This window comes from Motacilla alba, chromosome 3 (assembly GCF_015832195.1).
Source record: "Motacilla alba alba isolate MOTALB_02 chromosome 3, Motacilla_alba_V1.0_pri, whole genome shotgun sequence".
NCBI lineage: Eukaryota > Metazoa > Chordata > Aves > Passeriformes > Motacillidae > Motacilla > Motacilla alba.
Window position 1 is genome coordinate 80,138,189 of NC_052018.1, and position 13,969 is coordinate 80,152,157.

Sequence of the window (13,969 nt, forward strand, 5' to 3'; positions counted from 1 at the left end):
AAGGTATTAAATCCAAAGCTTCTTCTGGAATTTACACTTGATTTTTCAAGTGTATACTTCCATATTTATCCTCACTATACCTTGTGAGCTGAAGGTGTAGGATTAGGTGCTGGTCTAGACACAGATGATGATACCCCACTGTAGCTGGGCGTTCTGTGGTGACCTGAAAGGCCTGTGGATCCGGTTTTTGCCACAGTCTTTGAACGAGGAAGGGAATTACTCGTGTGTGTTAGAGGGTCCTTCTTTTTTGGAACTGCTCCACTTTCTATAAAGAAAACCAGTGTTGTAAGAACATTTGCAGCAGTTGTACTTTTACCATCAACTGCAAGTAGAAGATAGAATTGTTGAAACATATAATACTGCATTATAGAAGAACAATGCACATTTCTAAAGAGATTTGGTGTTTTTAAAGGTATATTGACCGCTGCTTTCACCTACAGATAAAATTCTGATTTTTAGTTCTCAAAATGGACTCTAGTTAGCCATCTTAGAAAAGCCAGAGATAACTTAGTCCCGTTACCAAGGGAAGAACACCATCTACTCCTTATGATGCAAAGTCTTCTGCTGTATTCTTTTCCAAGAACTCTTAAAAATAATCATCACAATAACCTCCAAATTTCAAGCCTTTAGATTCTGAGTATTAATTCTTTAAGTGATGTTAGCAGGCTAGTTAAACGGATGCCAGTTAACATTATCTAGCACCTTCCACACAGAAGCTTCACCAATGCATTTTTACCTGGAAAAATTATGGCAGTAGTTATACTTGCAAGTGACTGTTAGGTGTTTAAAGAACAAACTTGCTTTCACTTTAGGAATCTCAAGGTGTGAGTAAATTCTGAATGGACCACTCTACAGCAGCTAACTATCCTACATTAAAAATTAAGTCTTAAACTACATTTAAACATCACCAGACATTCCACTCACACTACTTATTCACCTCCATGATGAAGCAGAAATGTCTCAGATGTGACAGATAAACTTGAAATATTGGCCACTGGTCATCAAACTACAAAAAACCATTTTGGTCTGGAGTAAACAAAATCGCACTTGATGTCTGCGTTCTCCGTATGGGACACATGATATAATAATGTTCCTTGGCACAGAAATGACAAGTGTAAAACATCAAATCAGAGATTAAGAGGTAAGAAGGTGATACAGCAAGCAGGCAGGTTGGTCAGGCTGGTTAACGATTAGAGCATAGCCTGAGATTAGGGTTTTTTTTGTGGTGGGAATACACTACTGGAAACTGTCTAGTGCAGTACTGTTGTCTGCAATGGAAACTATAAATACTGTCTTATTTTATATCCTTTTAACAGGATCAAGGAGTCTTTTGATTAGGTAAGAGAAATAGGGCATCAGAGGTAAGGAAGCTCAAAATAGATTTCAGCTACAAGTGTCTTCACTAGGATTGTAGAAATTTGCAACTCAATTTGACCTGCTAGTCTTAAGGAACAGGCCAAAGAACTCTGATTTTTAAGGAAACTAGTGACTCTATGAAGAATTTTTAACTTATAACATTGCAGTTCAATGAAAAATACTTTAAGTAAAAAGCCTCATAATTTTAAATGTTGTGTTTAAAAAACTCAAAGAATACTTCAGTCAAACAGTATCATGGAAGGATCAACTAATTACTGCTATGTTCTCAGCCTCTTTAAACACACCACCAGGACCTAATCTCTACACAGCCTGCAGGTAGCCTTAACAATTCAGTGAAAAAGTTTCTCAAGCCCTTCTCCAGTCACAAATCTACCCTTTTTAGAGTTGCAGAAACTCTGCTGGGGTCACAATAAACAGTGCAGATGCATCAATATGCAAGAAACAAGGCAACTTGACTAATCTAATTAGGTATATTTACCTGTAATATGTTTCTTATAAAAACAAATGAAACAACAAAAAACAAGAAAAACCACCAAAACTGGCTACTGACTAAACCACACACAGCTCCAGAGCTGGATACATTTACTTAGTCATTCCTGCACAGCAATTTCCAAGTCAAAAACTCTTTAAAATTAGGTATACTTAGTAACTTTCAAGTTCAAAAAGCAGTATATGAATCTGCTAATACATCTAGCTACTCAGCACTTTGACTGGTCCAATTTAATCAAAAGATTGGTTGGGTTTTTTTAGTCCGCCTCAACCTCATTTGCACAGCTGGCTTGAAATCAACATGGGAAGGCTTCAAAAACCTAAATTAGTTTTTCTCCACGTCCTTCACCCTAACATGCTGCTCAATTACCCTACTCTCCCAGAACCACTCCCACACATTGAGAACAATATACAGATACTGCAATTTTGAGGGTCATAAAATTGCACAGGTAAGGAATATTTCAGGAAGCTGGAAAAAGAAGAGAGGAAAGAAGGGAAAAGAGACAAGGTTTAATACAAATTATTATTTACTCTAACTGTACCTCCAGGACCCAAGACCCCTAAGTTTACATGTTTTGCTGTCAGACCTGATGGATAGCACATAAAGAAGCACTGATGAACAGCTCCTGAACGTAGTTGTTTGGTGAATATCAATTCCTGAGGGAAGTTAGGGAAGCTTCACAAATTTTTTTTATACACAAATTTTCATTGAAGTAACAGAAAAAAAATATTATCAAATTGTTCAGAATTACAATTTATCTAACGCTTATCTATTTCTAAAGCATGAGGTGTTTAAGTGACATCACACAACAGACAGCTCCTACTGTTCCACTATGCAAGACACATATTTTGCCGTAACAAATTGAAAACCCCCCAAACACATTTCTTACCCATTTTTACTTGTTATCTACTGAAATTCTGGAAATACACAGCAAGTGACTTTAATGCCTTCAAAATATCTCCAGCAGCCTTTTGCCAAATGTTTCACTGTTCTGTATAAAACAATAAGGAAGTGCCTAAAACATGTTCTAATCATAAAGAGACACTTGAAAAAATTCCATGGTGTATTTGAAACACTGAACAGTTCAACTGTCTACTTCATACATATAGAATAGTCAGAGATGCTTAATCAGTTTGATTTTGCTCTCTAATTCTGGACAGAATAATTTACTTCATAGCTCCAGGCTAACGCCACTGGATTACACAGACATAAAAGCTGTCTGGTCCTGAAAGCATCCCTGCAATTTTAATCTGCTATCCAAATACACACACAACACAAATTACAAATAAGCAAGTAGCAAAATTTTGTGAGGCTTTCTATTGGTTAAATTGTGATAAGATGCAGACCCAGGTGCCCAATTTCAGACTCCCTTACAGAGAGAAATGTTAAAAGTTATTATATAATATTAAACTGGTTTTAAAGATAAAGTACAAATACGTTTGAACAAATCTAAGAGAAGCTTTATTATATAAAATTCCTGGAAATGCAAAAAAATCTTAAAATTATGCAACTGTAGCTCACTTATTTAATGTAACAGTATCTTTTATATTTTCAAAAAGCAAACCCATTATATTTTTTTTCTGCACTTAAGCCAAATTAAAGCACATGTCAATAACAAGCTTCTACTAGTCTCTAACGTCTTAAGCATCCAAAAGAAAGTTTGAATTCAAATTAACAGCAGCACTTCTAGTACAGCAGAACAATTTCCAGCCTTCAGTTGCGAGATCTTAAAAATCATCAGGGAATACTCCTCAGAAATTCCCTATATATGCCTATAGAGAAGTAAGATAAAGGGACTAAAACAAGTTATTGTACATGGTCTGTGGACACCAAGTTGGAAGAAAAATCCACCAGTCTAAAATTATCTGTAACTTTATGTATCTAATTTCATTTAAAAAAAAAAAACCAAAACCAAAAAATTTTAAATTGCTGCTTTAAACTTGCAGCAATTGCAAGACTGATCACTATTCAGGATCAGCATGCACAACAGCCCCCAAAATCACAATTCTTCAAAAATTCAATTCAGATTTTTCAAACAGGTAGATGCAAGTAATAAAAGCTACTTAACAGAAAACTCCAGCAACTAAGAAGGACATGCTGCATGTTTTCAATGGTAGCACAGCTACACAAGCCAGGAATTACAGCTGTTCTCCTTTCTGAACTGATAGATCCACATCAGTCAAAGATCTGCTTTTGTCAAATTATGCTGTTAAAATCAATCTTATCGCTACTTGTTCTTCCACTCAGGGAACTCCTTTGAAAACTTCAGTATTAAAAACAGAACTTCTGCACCATGACAAACATTGCCAGTGTATGCCTACTATTAAAGACATGCTAGCAACTCCTTCCATGTGAAAAATGAGATAAAATACCAGCTTGCTGCAAAGTATTCATGTTGAGGTAACAGAAATGTAATGCTCTCTCTGGCCATCCATCATGCTGGGACTTACACATGAAATGGTATACACTGGAATTACTGTAATACTCTTAAGTATTGTATGACCAGCAGATGAGTTGACAAAACTCAAACTCTGCCTTTGGCAAGACTGGCATAACCTCCTTCCCTAGCTTGTTTTAAAAAAAAAAAAGAGAAAACTACAATCCACAATGCAAAGGAAAACAACCACATCTGAGGGGGGAAAATATAGGTAAATTGTTTTACATCTTATTTAAGACTGCTGTGAGAAGAAGAATGATGAATATTTAATTATTTCCAAGTAAAGACTGGGATCAAGGCTACTTGTTATTACTTTTAAGACAAGTTACCGCATAGCCCTCTGCAACTGAAGGGCAGGTGATATTACTGCTATGAGGTCTTGAAAAACCTCAGTATAAATTTGGAAGATAAACTTTCAAGAAAAATCTCTACCTATTCATTTAAGTTTGGAAACCACTAATGCTGAAGACAGGGATAGACAGTCATTTGTGCTAGAATCAAGTAAATTGGGCAGGAAGGCCCACACAAATAGTATCTTGAGAGAAGGAAGAATCTCAAATCAGTAACACTTTGGAAATAGAAAAAATGTGCAACATAGCTGTGAGAATAGAACCTTACACAAAGTTACAAAGCAAAAACATCTGTATAAGATTTTGGCCTTTAAAGGCAAATAAAAGAAAGCAATGTAATTTTAGACCAAATGATACTTTGTTTATGTTAAAAATTAAGAATGACCATGTTTCATACTTTTTTATGATTTTCATAAAATCCTGAACTTTTTAAAAGCCCAACCTGATTAGGCAACAGGGCAGGTAACACTTCCCACAGATAGAAAACTAAGCTTATGCCAGAGCCCTGTGGCTCAAACCTCTGACGTACCTCTACCTTCTCAGGCAGAGACAACAGTCCTCTTATGTGAAGTAGCCTGCCAATTGATTTTGTAGTTTTCTAAGAAACTCTGTCATCTACTTTATGTTTTTAAATTATTAGAGCTGTCCATATGAAAATACTGCTTTATGTGTATAAAGAAAGAACAACAGCAAGATGATTGGCAGATTGAAGCATAACCACCTATTTACATTGCTTTTAAGAAAAAAAGTGTATTACTAAGTATGTTCTTACAAAAAACATTCCCTCGCCCCACACCCCAAAAAGACAGAAAAAGCAAGCACAAGAGCATAAGCACCAACCATTTAAGAAATCCAGATGCCTACCAATAGCCTGACTTTCATGGTACTGTATCAGGGATCCCACAGCTGCAAACATTCTGTACTTTGCGTAACCCTTGGACTTCCACAACTTTACAACTTGTTTATGGACAAAAAAAAAGTTGGTTTCTGCTATATTAATAAGTTTGGTTTAGTCTTCTGGGAAAGGATTAAAACAATGTTCTTTGACAAAATGCAAGAGCTGCTGTCGTTCTCCCCTCATTTCAATTGTACATCACTTTCTTGATGTAAAAACCCCCAGAATTTTAAAGTTGCTTAATGCATATTCACAATATCATAAAGGAAGAGCTAATTAATGTAGGCACAACATATAACCTATATATGCGACACTGACACTTTCTAAAACTGGTTTAATGTAATTCCTTGAAGAATATTACATGAGAAATATTTTCTAAAATGTTGCCTTAGTAAATAGATTTGAATTCTAGGACAGTCATTTTAAGAGAAAACTGAATACTACAAAATAAAACAAGCATTGTCAAAGCCATGGAAAGGATGGAATGTATTTTACACAAAGCCTTTAAAAACAGAAATGTAAATAATTTTATTTTAAAGCTGCTGGGGCTAGAATGTACCATTGCATTATTTTGCCTTGTAACACACCAGGAACTGAGAGACATCCCCTCAATAGGTGCTGGTAAAACCAAACCCACCTGACTGGAGATGTCCATTGCGGCATGCCAGGTTAGTACTGTCATTATAGACCTCCATTTGCGGCTTGGAAATTTGCAAAACTGCCTGCAGCTTCTCTACATAGTAGAACAGAGGGGGAGGGAGGAAAAAGGACAAAATAAACAAACAAAAAACCAAAAATGAACCAAGAAAATTTATGTATGTTGAACACAGAAATGTCAAGTTTGGCTTTGTTATAGTTAAAGATAAAAGGAATATTTCTATCTATTCTACACATTCAGCAAATGTGTAAGAAAACTCTGTTAGTATGAGCACGACTGAAAACAGCTTTAAAACTCACCCTCTGTGGCTGAGTTAATTACAATAATCTTTCCAGTCTAGTGACTGCAGTTACTTTTAAACACAATGTATAGGATTAACTCAATTTAATTTAATAAATATTCATGTTGATAACACATTTCTGAATGTCCTTCTCAAGGTGTTACTTTGACCAGGTGCAGGGAGTCCTCACTTCTCTGCATAATAAATGCTCCACTTAAGTAGTAACAGCCAGTCACCATTTTACAGAAATCTTCAAACTTCAAGCAGAACACCATATACACATTACAACGTTGTCATTTGACACCTCTATTTAGATATTTAATTGCCTTGAAAGTAAGTCAATAAAGTTGTCATGCAAATTGTGTTCTTTAGGAAGATTAACAGAAACACCTGAATACAGTATTTATAAAGCTAAAGATTAAGAAGAAAGAAATTAACTCTGAGAAGTAATGAGAAACAGCCAAACCGTAAGTCAAAGAGGCGTAAGGCTGCAAACACAAAGGAAAGTTAAGGACCACTTGTTCCCTGCAGCCCCACTACCACTCCTGCTTTTCCCACTGCAGTTAAAAACCTCTAGGCCATACTTCTGGGGCCCTTTACTACCTCTCCCATCTTTATTCCACACACATCCCTCTTGCTTTAAAAACCAACCAGGGTCTGCAAGGATGTAAGGCATACGCTGTCAAGCTCTCTCATTCCCTCCTGCATTTTTTTTCCCTTCTGCTCCCCCCCCGCCAAGAGATAACGCTACCAAGAAACTGCAAGAAAAGAGATGCCAAGTAGAAAAGCAATGTTCTCTGGCACTATGAAAGCATACATTGCAAAAGCAGACAAATTCTACCGAAAACATACACAATTAAGGTCCTAAATAACCTGGCTGGAGGAGGAAGTGCCATTCAGAGCCTGCAGATGCTACAACCAACAAGCATGAGCACTTCCTTCCTAAGGCTTCTTTACCTGTTACAGATCTTTCTCTAATTTTTAGGCTTTGTTCCTTTCTTCTTCCTGCTCCTCATCACTCAACTGCTTAGCTTTCCTGAATAGTATCCTTATACCTCATAGTTAAAGTGATGGCTTAATAACATTTAGGTTGAACAAGATGCAGTTTGGAATGAAAACTTAGTAGTTACAGGCATTTACGCAAAGCTAAAGCTCAAGATTAGTATGTGTACACAAAGTTTACTTCATTTTAAATTGAAAGCTTTGAAGAGTCAGAGTAAAACAAAACAAAACAAAAAAGTCAGTCACACAAGAACAGCCTACAAACAACCACAAGCTCTGCAACTTCCAAGAAGTCACCCTCATAAGCTTTCCTCTCCAGACAAGTAGGGCAAATCCTTTTAGAAGGACTGACTGCAGACACTGCACTACTCTAGGGGACACAGCACTACCAAAGGAGGCAGCAGAATGGTCTACTCCCTGCCCAGTGCATGCAACCCAAATGGAAAGAACATGCAGGAAGCTTAGAAAACAAAATTAGAATGAATAGACTTTTAAGATATTAGATAATCAGCTGAGTTTTGGAGAACATTTCTGAGCTTAACAAAAAAAACTTTCTAGTGAGCGACCGTAATAACATCAATTGGCTTGTGCAGGAGTTCAGGAAATGCCACTTGCTTCAATGCTACAATTTGACACTAGGGTTCTACTACAATTATCAATGCTTAGCTAGTTCCACCTGTTCAGGAACTCCAGAACTCCAACCAAGAAAAATTGTAAGCCAACTGTTGTCCAGCTTCAATTCAGAGTCTTCTCATCATATTACCTATTAACATTTCATTTTAGTATTGCACATAAAATTTCAAAAAGCAAATATATCACCTTTCTTCAGGGACAGTATAGCTGTAGGTTCCTCTGGAATATCAAAAATAAATTAAGCTTTTAAATATTATTCCAGGGAATTATAGGATACACTCATCTTCCATTAAAATCCTTTCTCCCTATTTTTCCAGGCACTGACAGAAAGTTCACAGATTCTCATTCATTATTTCACCTTCCTAATACAACACTGACATAAATCTACCAAACAAACAGCACTGCAGCCACTGCTTTATTTAGGCAATACTAGAGCTTGAGTTCAAGGAAACTAATTTCTACTAAAAAAATGCTACCCTGTAACATAAGCCTGAAGCAGAAAGCACTATCTCCTCCAAGTGAAACATTCCCAAAGGTGTCCATTGAAGACTGTATCTACACAGGCAGAATAGAGGAGTATTAATATCCTCCAAAGAGGATACTGATGACAGATATTTGATTTACGTGAGGCATACACTCTTCAACCAAAATACTGAAGCTACACTAAATACACAGGAAGACACTTGGAACACAAATCTGCGCCCCTACAGAAAATCTCTCTGAAATGAGAGAACACAGACTGGTAAAACACATCAATAGCATTAGAATTGAATAGTGTTGCACTGGCCATTACAGCCATCTGTCTTTAGGAACAACAAAATGCCAAGTTCTGTGTATCGACTGTAGAAAACAAATACCCTCCTGTCATTCTAAATACATCAAATTTAATGACTCTAACATGGCTGATCAGTTGTCCAGGAGAGACCAGGTGTGTGAAGACCATCAAAGCAAGATTTAACCACACAACTAACACACCCTAAACCATGTCAAAAATGGGGGGCCACCACCACATCAAATGGAAGAACTTTCAAGTGCCCTGACAGCCACCACAAGCCAATATGGTCAATGGACAGTGAAAGCCATCAAGTTCCCTTGAGGTGACCTGAAACACACCAGCGGTCACTTCAGCTTTCACACTGTGTCACAGGACAGCATAAATCAGAGTAAGATACATAATTTAGACTCAGGATGAAAACAGGGCTCAAAGTAGAAAACCCATCATCCATGGTGGGTACCTCCATCCTCTTCCAAAACTGAAAGGCATCAGAGGTGTGATGACACAGTGGTAACACATGGGCGTAATCAGACATTACACTCTCACCAGTGGTGTCCAACACCCCCATTAGTGAGGTCATGCAATTTAAAGTTACATTGATGTACCAACACTTCAAAAAAGAAAAACCAACACCCAACCAAAAAGCCAACAACACTGAGCGCTTTCAAGGGACAGTTGTCATCAGCATGACTTAATTTTCGCTATGTACTACCAATATAACCTGCCTAACTGAATGGCATTTGAGTTAGGCAGTCTGCAATCACATCTCCCTCTAGCAAGCTGGATGAAATATTTGGCATTATTGTCTAGTTTGCTTTATCCTTTCAGCTAATGTAGCAAAGGACTTGCCTTTTCTGACTTAAGAAAGGGAGAAATTCCACCAAGCTAGCAGACAACACTCTTATGAGTTCAATTCATAGGAAAAATCACTTCATTAATCTGCAATAGCTTCAAGAGCCTCATGCTTAGTTCAACTACAAAAGGATCTTTACATGACTCAAAAACTTCCAAATATCTGTTACTATAAGTAACAGGCTAAAAGTGTGTTTAGAATGGCACATGGAATTCAACTCTGGATTACCTTAAATTTCTACAAAACCCATGAAAAATGACAGATAAAAATAATAAAAAATATGCTGTCAATACTTCAAAGTTGGTTAGATGGCATATAATATTATTCAAATAGAACCCTAATGATCAAACTTGTAGGGATTTAAAATCATTGAAATATCCCTCCAAACCACATCTTTTGCCTTCCTAAAGGGCACATGACTTCACTTGCTCTTTTTTATCCAAACTTAGCTTTTAGGTACATTGTATGAAGCACATCCTCAGTAAAAATTAACAAGAATCTAGGCAAACCAAAATGTTAAACTGATAGTTTAAAAATAAAAATAAAACATTATTTTACATTAACTAATGTAATAAACACTGTTCTATCTGTTTACCTTTCAATCTGCACTCTGAATGAAGCAAACAAATAGCATATGATCACACATTCTGGTAGTAAAGATGAATGTACTTCAACTTCAGGGGTTTTTGTGAATTTTACCCTTTGTTTCTTTTCAATCAGATCACAGCAAGTAAGCAACTTATCAACATTGCAAGTGCTACTAAAGTAATACAAGCAAGGATGAAGCACTACCCACAAAACACAAACACTGTTACTTCAAGCCACACCTTACCAAAGACTGTTACATGTAATCACTTTCACTCTATTGTTCCCTAGTTCATATTATCTCTAGAAGTCAGCCTTTAGCTCTGGTAAGTGGAACATATACTAAAACTGTACCAAGAAACACACATATTAAGGCATAGAAGACAGATGCCCCTTTCACCTCCTGTCCCCTTCATTTTATTTTTTTTTTTTAATACTAAAGACATTAGGAACTCAAGGGAAACAAAAGGGGCTCACTTCCTTGGGGTTGTCACAACTTCCCTGTCAATCACCAGTTAGGACCACAGAACCACGAAGTGTAAGAGGAGAAAAGAGCCAAAATTTTCCCATCTGCTCTATATGCTCCTAGAAGAATGAGTTAGTAGAACTGCACACAGGAGAGTGTAAGATTAAAGCTGAGATATGCAAGCTACAATCAAGTACATTTGTTAGTGAACCCTTCAAGAGCAATTAAAAAATATCCCATATTTTACTTTTACTGACTGAACTGACAGCATTTTCAAAGTTTTACATTTAGAAGATGCACTACACAGAGCAATGGGTCTGCTGTTTGATAGGAGGATTTTTACTGTTAAGAACTTATATACAACATTTAATTTTAATAAAGCTAAAGCTATACAATACTATACTTCTGAAAAACATGACCTTACGTTCTAATTTTAAAATAGAACACTTCTAGAAAAGAATCAAGAAAATCAGAATTTCACAACCTTATGGTCTACATGATGTTAAAGAATTATTATTATTATCATCATCATTATTGTAATTTACCAATAATAAGGAAAATTGTTAATATAAGTGACAGCAAAATCAACAGAATATGAAGTAGTTACACTTACAAGAAGCACACTTGGCACTCATGATCAGCAATATATCAGAAGTTTCACTACAGTACTAATAGAAAAATCCTGAACAAACTCCATAAGGAATTAATCAAGATTTCTCAGTTACTTTTATACCTGAAAGTGGGTCATGAAATTCCATTTTCAAAATCCATCAACAGCACTTACTCCCAACTGAAAATTAAACTAAAGAGACCCTACAAAGATAATGACTCCTTCACTTTAAAAATCAAAGTAATATTTTAGAAGAATACATTAAATGGAGTTGTGCAAATAATTACAAACTTTCCAAAGTCATGAATTGTAACTGGTACCTAAAAGCTGCAACCGATCCTTGGCCATTGCCAAATTTGTCATCATTTTAGATTGGAGACGTCGAGCCCGTTCACACTGATCACCTTACAAAGAAAAATCCATGTTAAAACACAATTTGGTAAATTAAGTGCTAAAACACTGATACCCAGCCTTCCCTCCTCCTCCTCCCACCCATATCTATCCCCTCCACTGTGGAGCTTCATTACAAACTAATGAAAAAAACTCTAAAGCTTCATATTTAATCAAGAATTTAAAGTTAGTTGACACTCTCTGCTTTACAACAGCGCTTATATAGAGTGATAGGAACCCAAACACTGCTTTGCATATTGTCTAACATTTCATACTGACCTAATATGTCCCTTGTCTCTGCATTTCTCTGAACAGAAATCAAATTTTAAAAAAAATTTAAAAAGCTTGAAAAGTGACTGAGAGGCAAGTACAATTTGAAAGAATTAATTTTGACAAAATTAACAGATTTTAATTCAGTTGACTGTGTCCCTTTACATTTCAAAAATGAATTAACAGAATTAACATCACCACTTTCTAAGAAATATTGTCTGTTCAAGTCAAACTTTTTTTTTTTAAACTGTGCAATTTATACAGGTTATATCAAATGCCACTGGTATTGCCTCCTAAGTAAGATCACCATGTACTTCTAAACACAGGTGAGGGGAAAAAATATAAGTCTACAAAAACACTCACAGGTTTAGATTTGGGGCAGGTGATTTGGGTTGTTATTATTACAATGTTATTTTGAGGACAGAAATTTTCAGCAAGTCCTTCACTACACCTGTATTTCTATGGTACATACCTGCTTCTACACTAAAGGTTAAAATGTTTCCAGACAGAGAGATGGCTTTCTTCCTTTGTTGGAAATGTTCAGTTATTTTGGCCTAAGTTATTCAGAAACACAGTGTCAGGCCATTCCAAATTGGGGGTTTCTTTTAAGATTATACTGAAGGGAATATAAGATTCTGCATAAGTGAGAACATGAACTGTCAACTTCAGCAATTCAAATCAAAACTCAGTATTTTGGCACTCCCATTATATAAGAAATCACATGTTTCACTTAACAGTGTTCATGAACTCCTTATGATTTTGCAGAGTCTGAAAATATTTGGAGCAAGATTTGCATGTGATATAGACCAGACTATTAAGGTGGAACAGAGAAAAGGACCAGTGATCACGTACAGCTAAAACGGGAATAAGGAAGATCCTTATGAAATAATTCATATAGCAGGCTGCTCCTAGCCCCTACCATATTTAGTAATATTGATTTTTCACTTCAAAAAAGCCATAAACCAAAATCAGTTCCACAAAACTCAAAACTGGCTTACCTTGACCAATTACTAAGACAGCTATTCCTTTTTCCAGCTCTTCAATTCCTTTCTTATACCATTCAACAGCTTGTTCCTTTTGTCCTGCTTAAAAAGGAAGTGAGCCCATTATTTTCTTGAACAAATTAAAGCTTAGGAATGGTTCTACATAATGCTGCATAAAACAAGTAAGAGAGAGGAAGAGATATTTGAACAAAATCCTGTGATTTAAAGGAAGTCTTAAAGGGACACTGTCAACTTTATATCTATTTAAATGTCAAATAAGCTTTTCTATTAAAAACAGGTACTGCACCAGCCTCAAATCACTTTTGCCTGTTTTAAGAACAATTCTTCATCTGCCTTATATAAATAAATCCACCCTCTCTCCCCTCCCCCCGCCCCAAAAAAAAAAAAAGGCATAAAAGCTCACCTACACATATTCACTCCCAACAGAAACTGTGAAATTAACAGTTTTTACTTCTGGAACACCAACTAGAGAGAGACATGCCTCTCAATCTTCCAGTGACAGCCAATAATAACACTAATAATACCCAAAATAACACTAGAAGCACAGAAACTCAAGAAAAAAAGCAACAAGTCCAAGACACTACATGAGAGAGATGAGAGACATTTCTCCTCTGATTACCTTTTGTACAGTGCAGCTCATTTGTCATGAGGGCATTTCTTTGTTTATGCTCTTATGAAATTGCTGTATTACAGGTGCACGTCAACTTTCACATGAGGCAGAACACAAACAGAGCTAGAGCTCACCTCTGTACCAAGCATGTCCTGAGCGGGTATTACAGCAAACACAGCCATGAACATGCCTGTGCCTGACCTAAGCCATGTGACACCACGACTGCAAGTCAACCACTGAAGACCTATTAATATGTACTTCATATTGCTCCCTTTCCATAAATA

General features: G+C 36.3%; 1 protein-coding gene across 7 annotated transcripts in view; it reads right to left on the reverse strand.

Annotated features, from left to right (window-relative positions):
• Positions 1 to 13,969, reverse strand: part of SPAST (spastin) — a 39,081-nt gene that overhangs the window by 21,445 nt on the left and 3,667 nt on the right. The window contains exons 2-5 of one of the 7 annotated variants that reach the window (XM_038130985.1): positions 13,070 to 13,153; positions 11,732 to 11,815; positions 6,187 to 6,282; positions 81 to 265 (exon numbers count right to left, since the gene is read on the reverse strand). In XM_038130985.1, coding sequence (XP_037986913.1) covers positions 81 to 265; positions 6,187 to 6,282; positions 11,732 to 11,815; positions 13,070 to 13,153 — 449 coding nt within the window. Of the gene's footprint in view, positions 1 to 80; positions 266 to 6,186; positions 6,283 to 11,731; positions 11,816 to 13,069; positions 13,157 to 13,969 lie in introns of all 7 variants that reach the window. The other 6 variants (XM_038130984.1, XM_038130986.1, XM_038130988.1 and 3 more) reach the window with 6 other exon arrangements.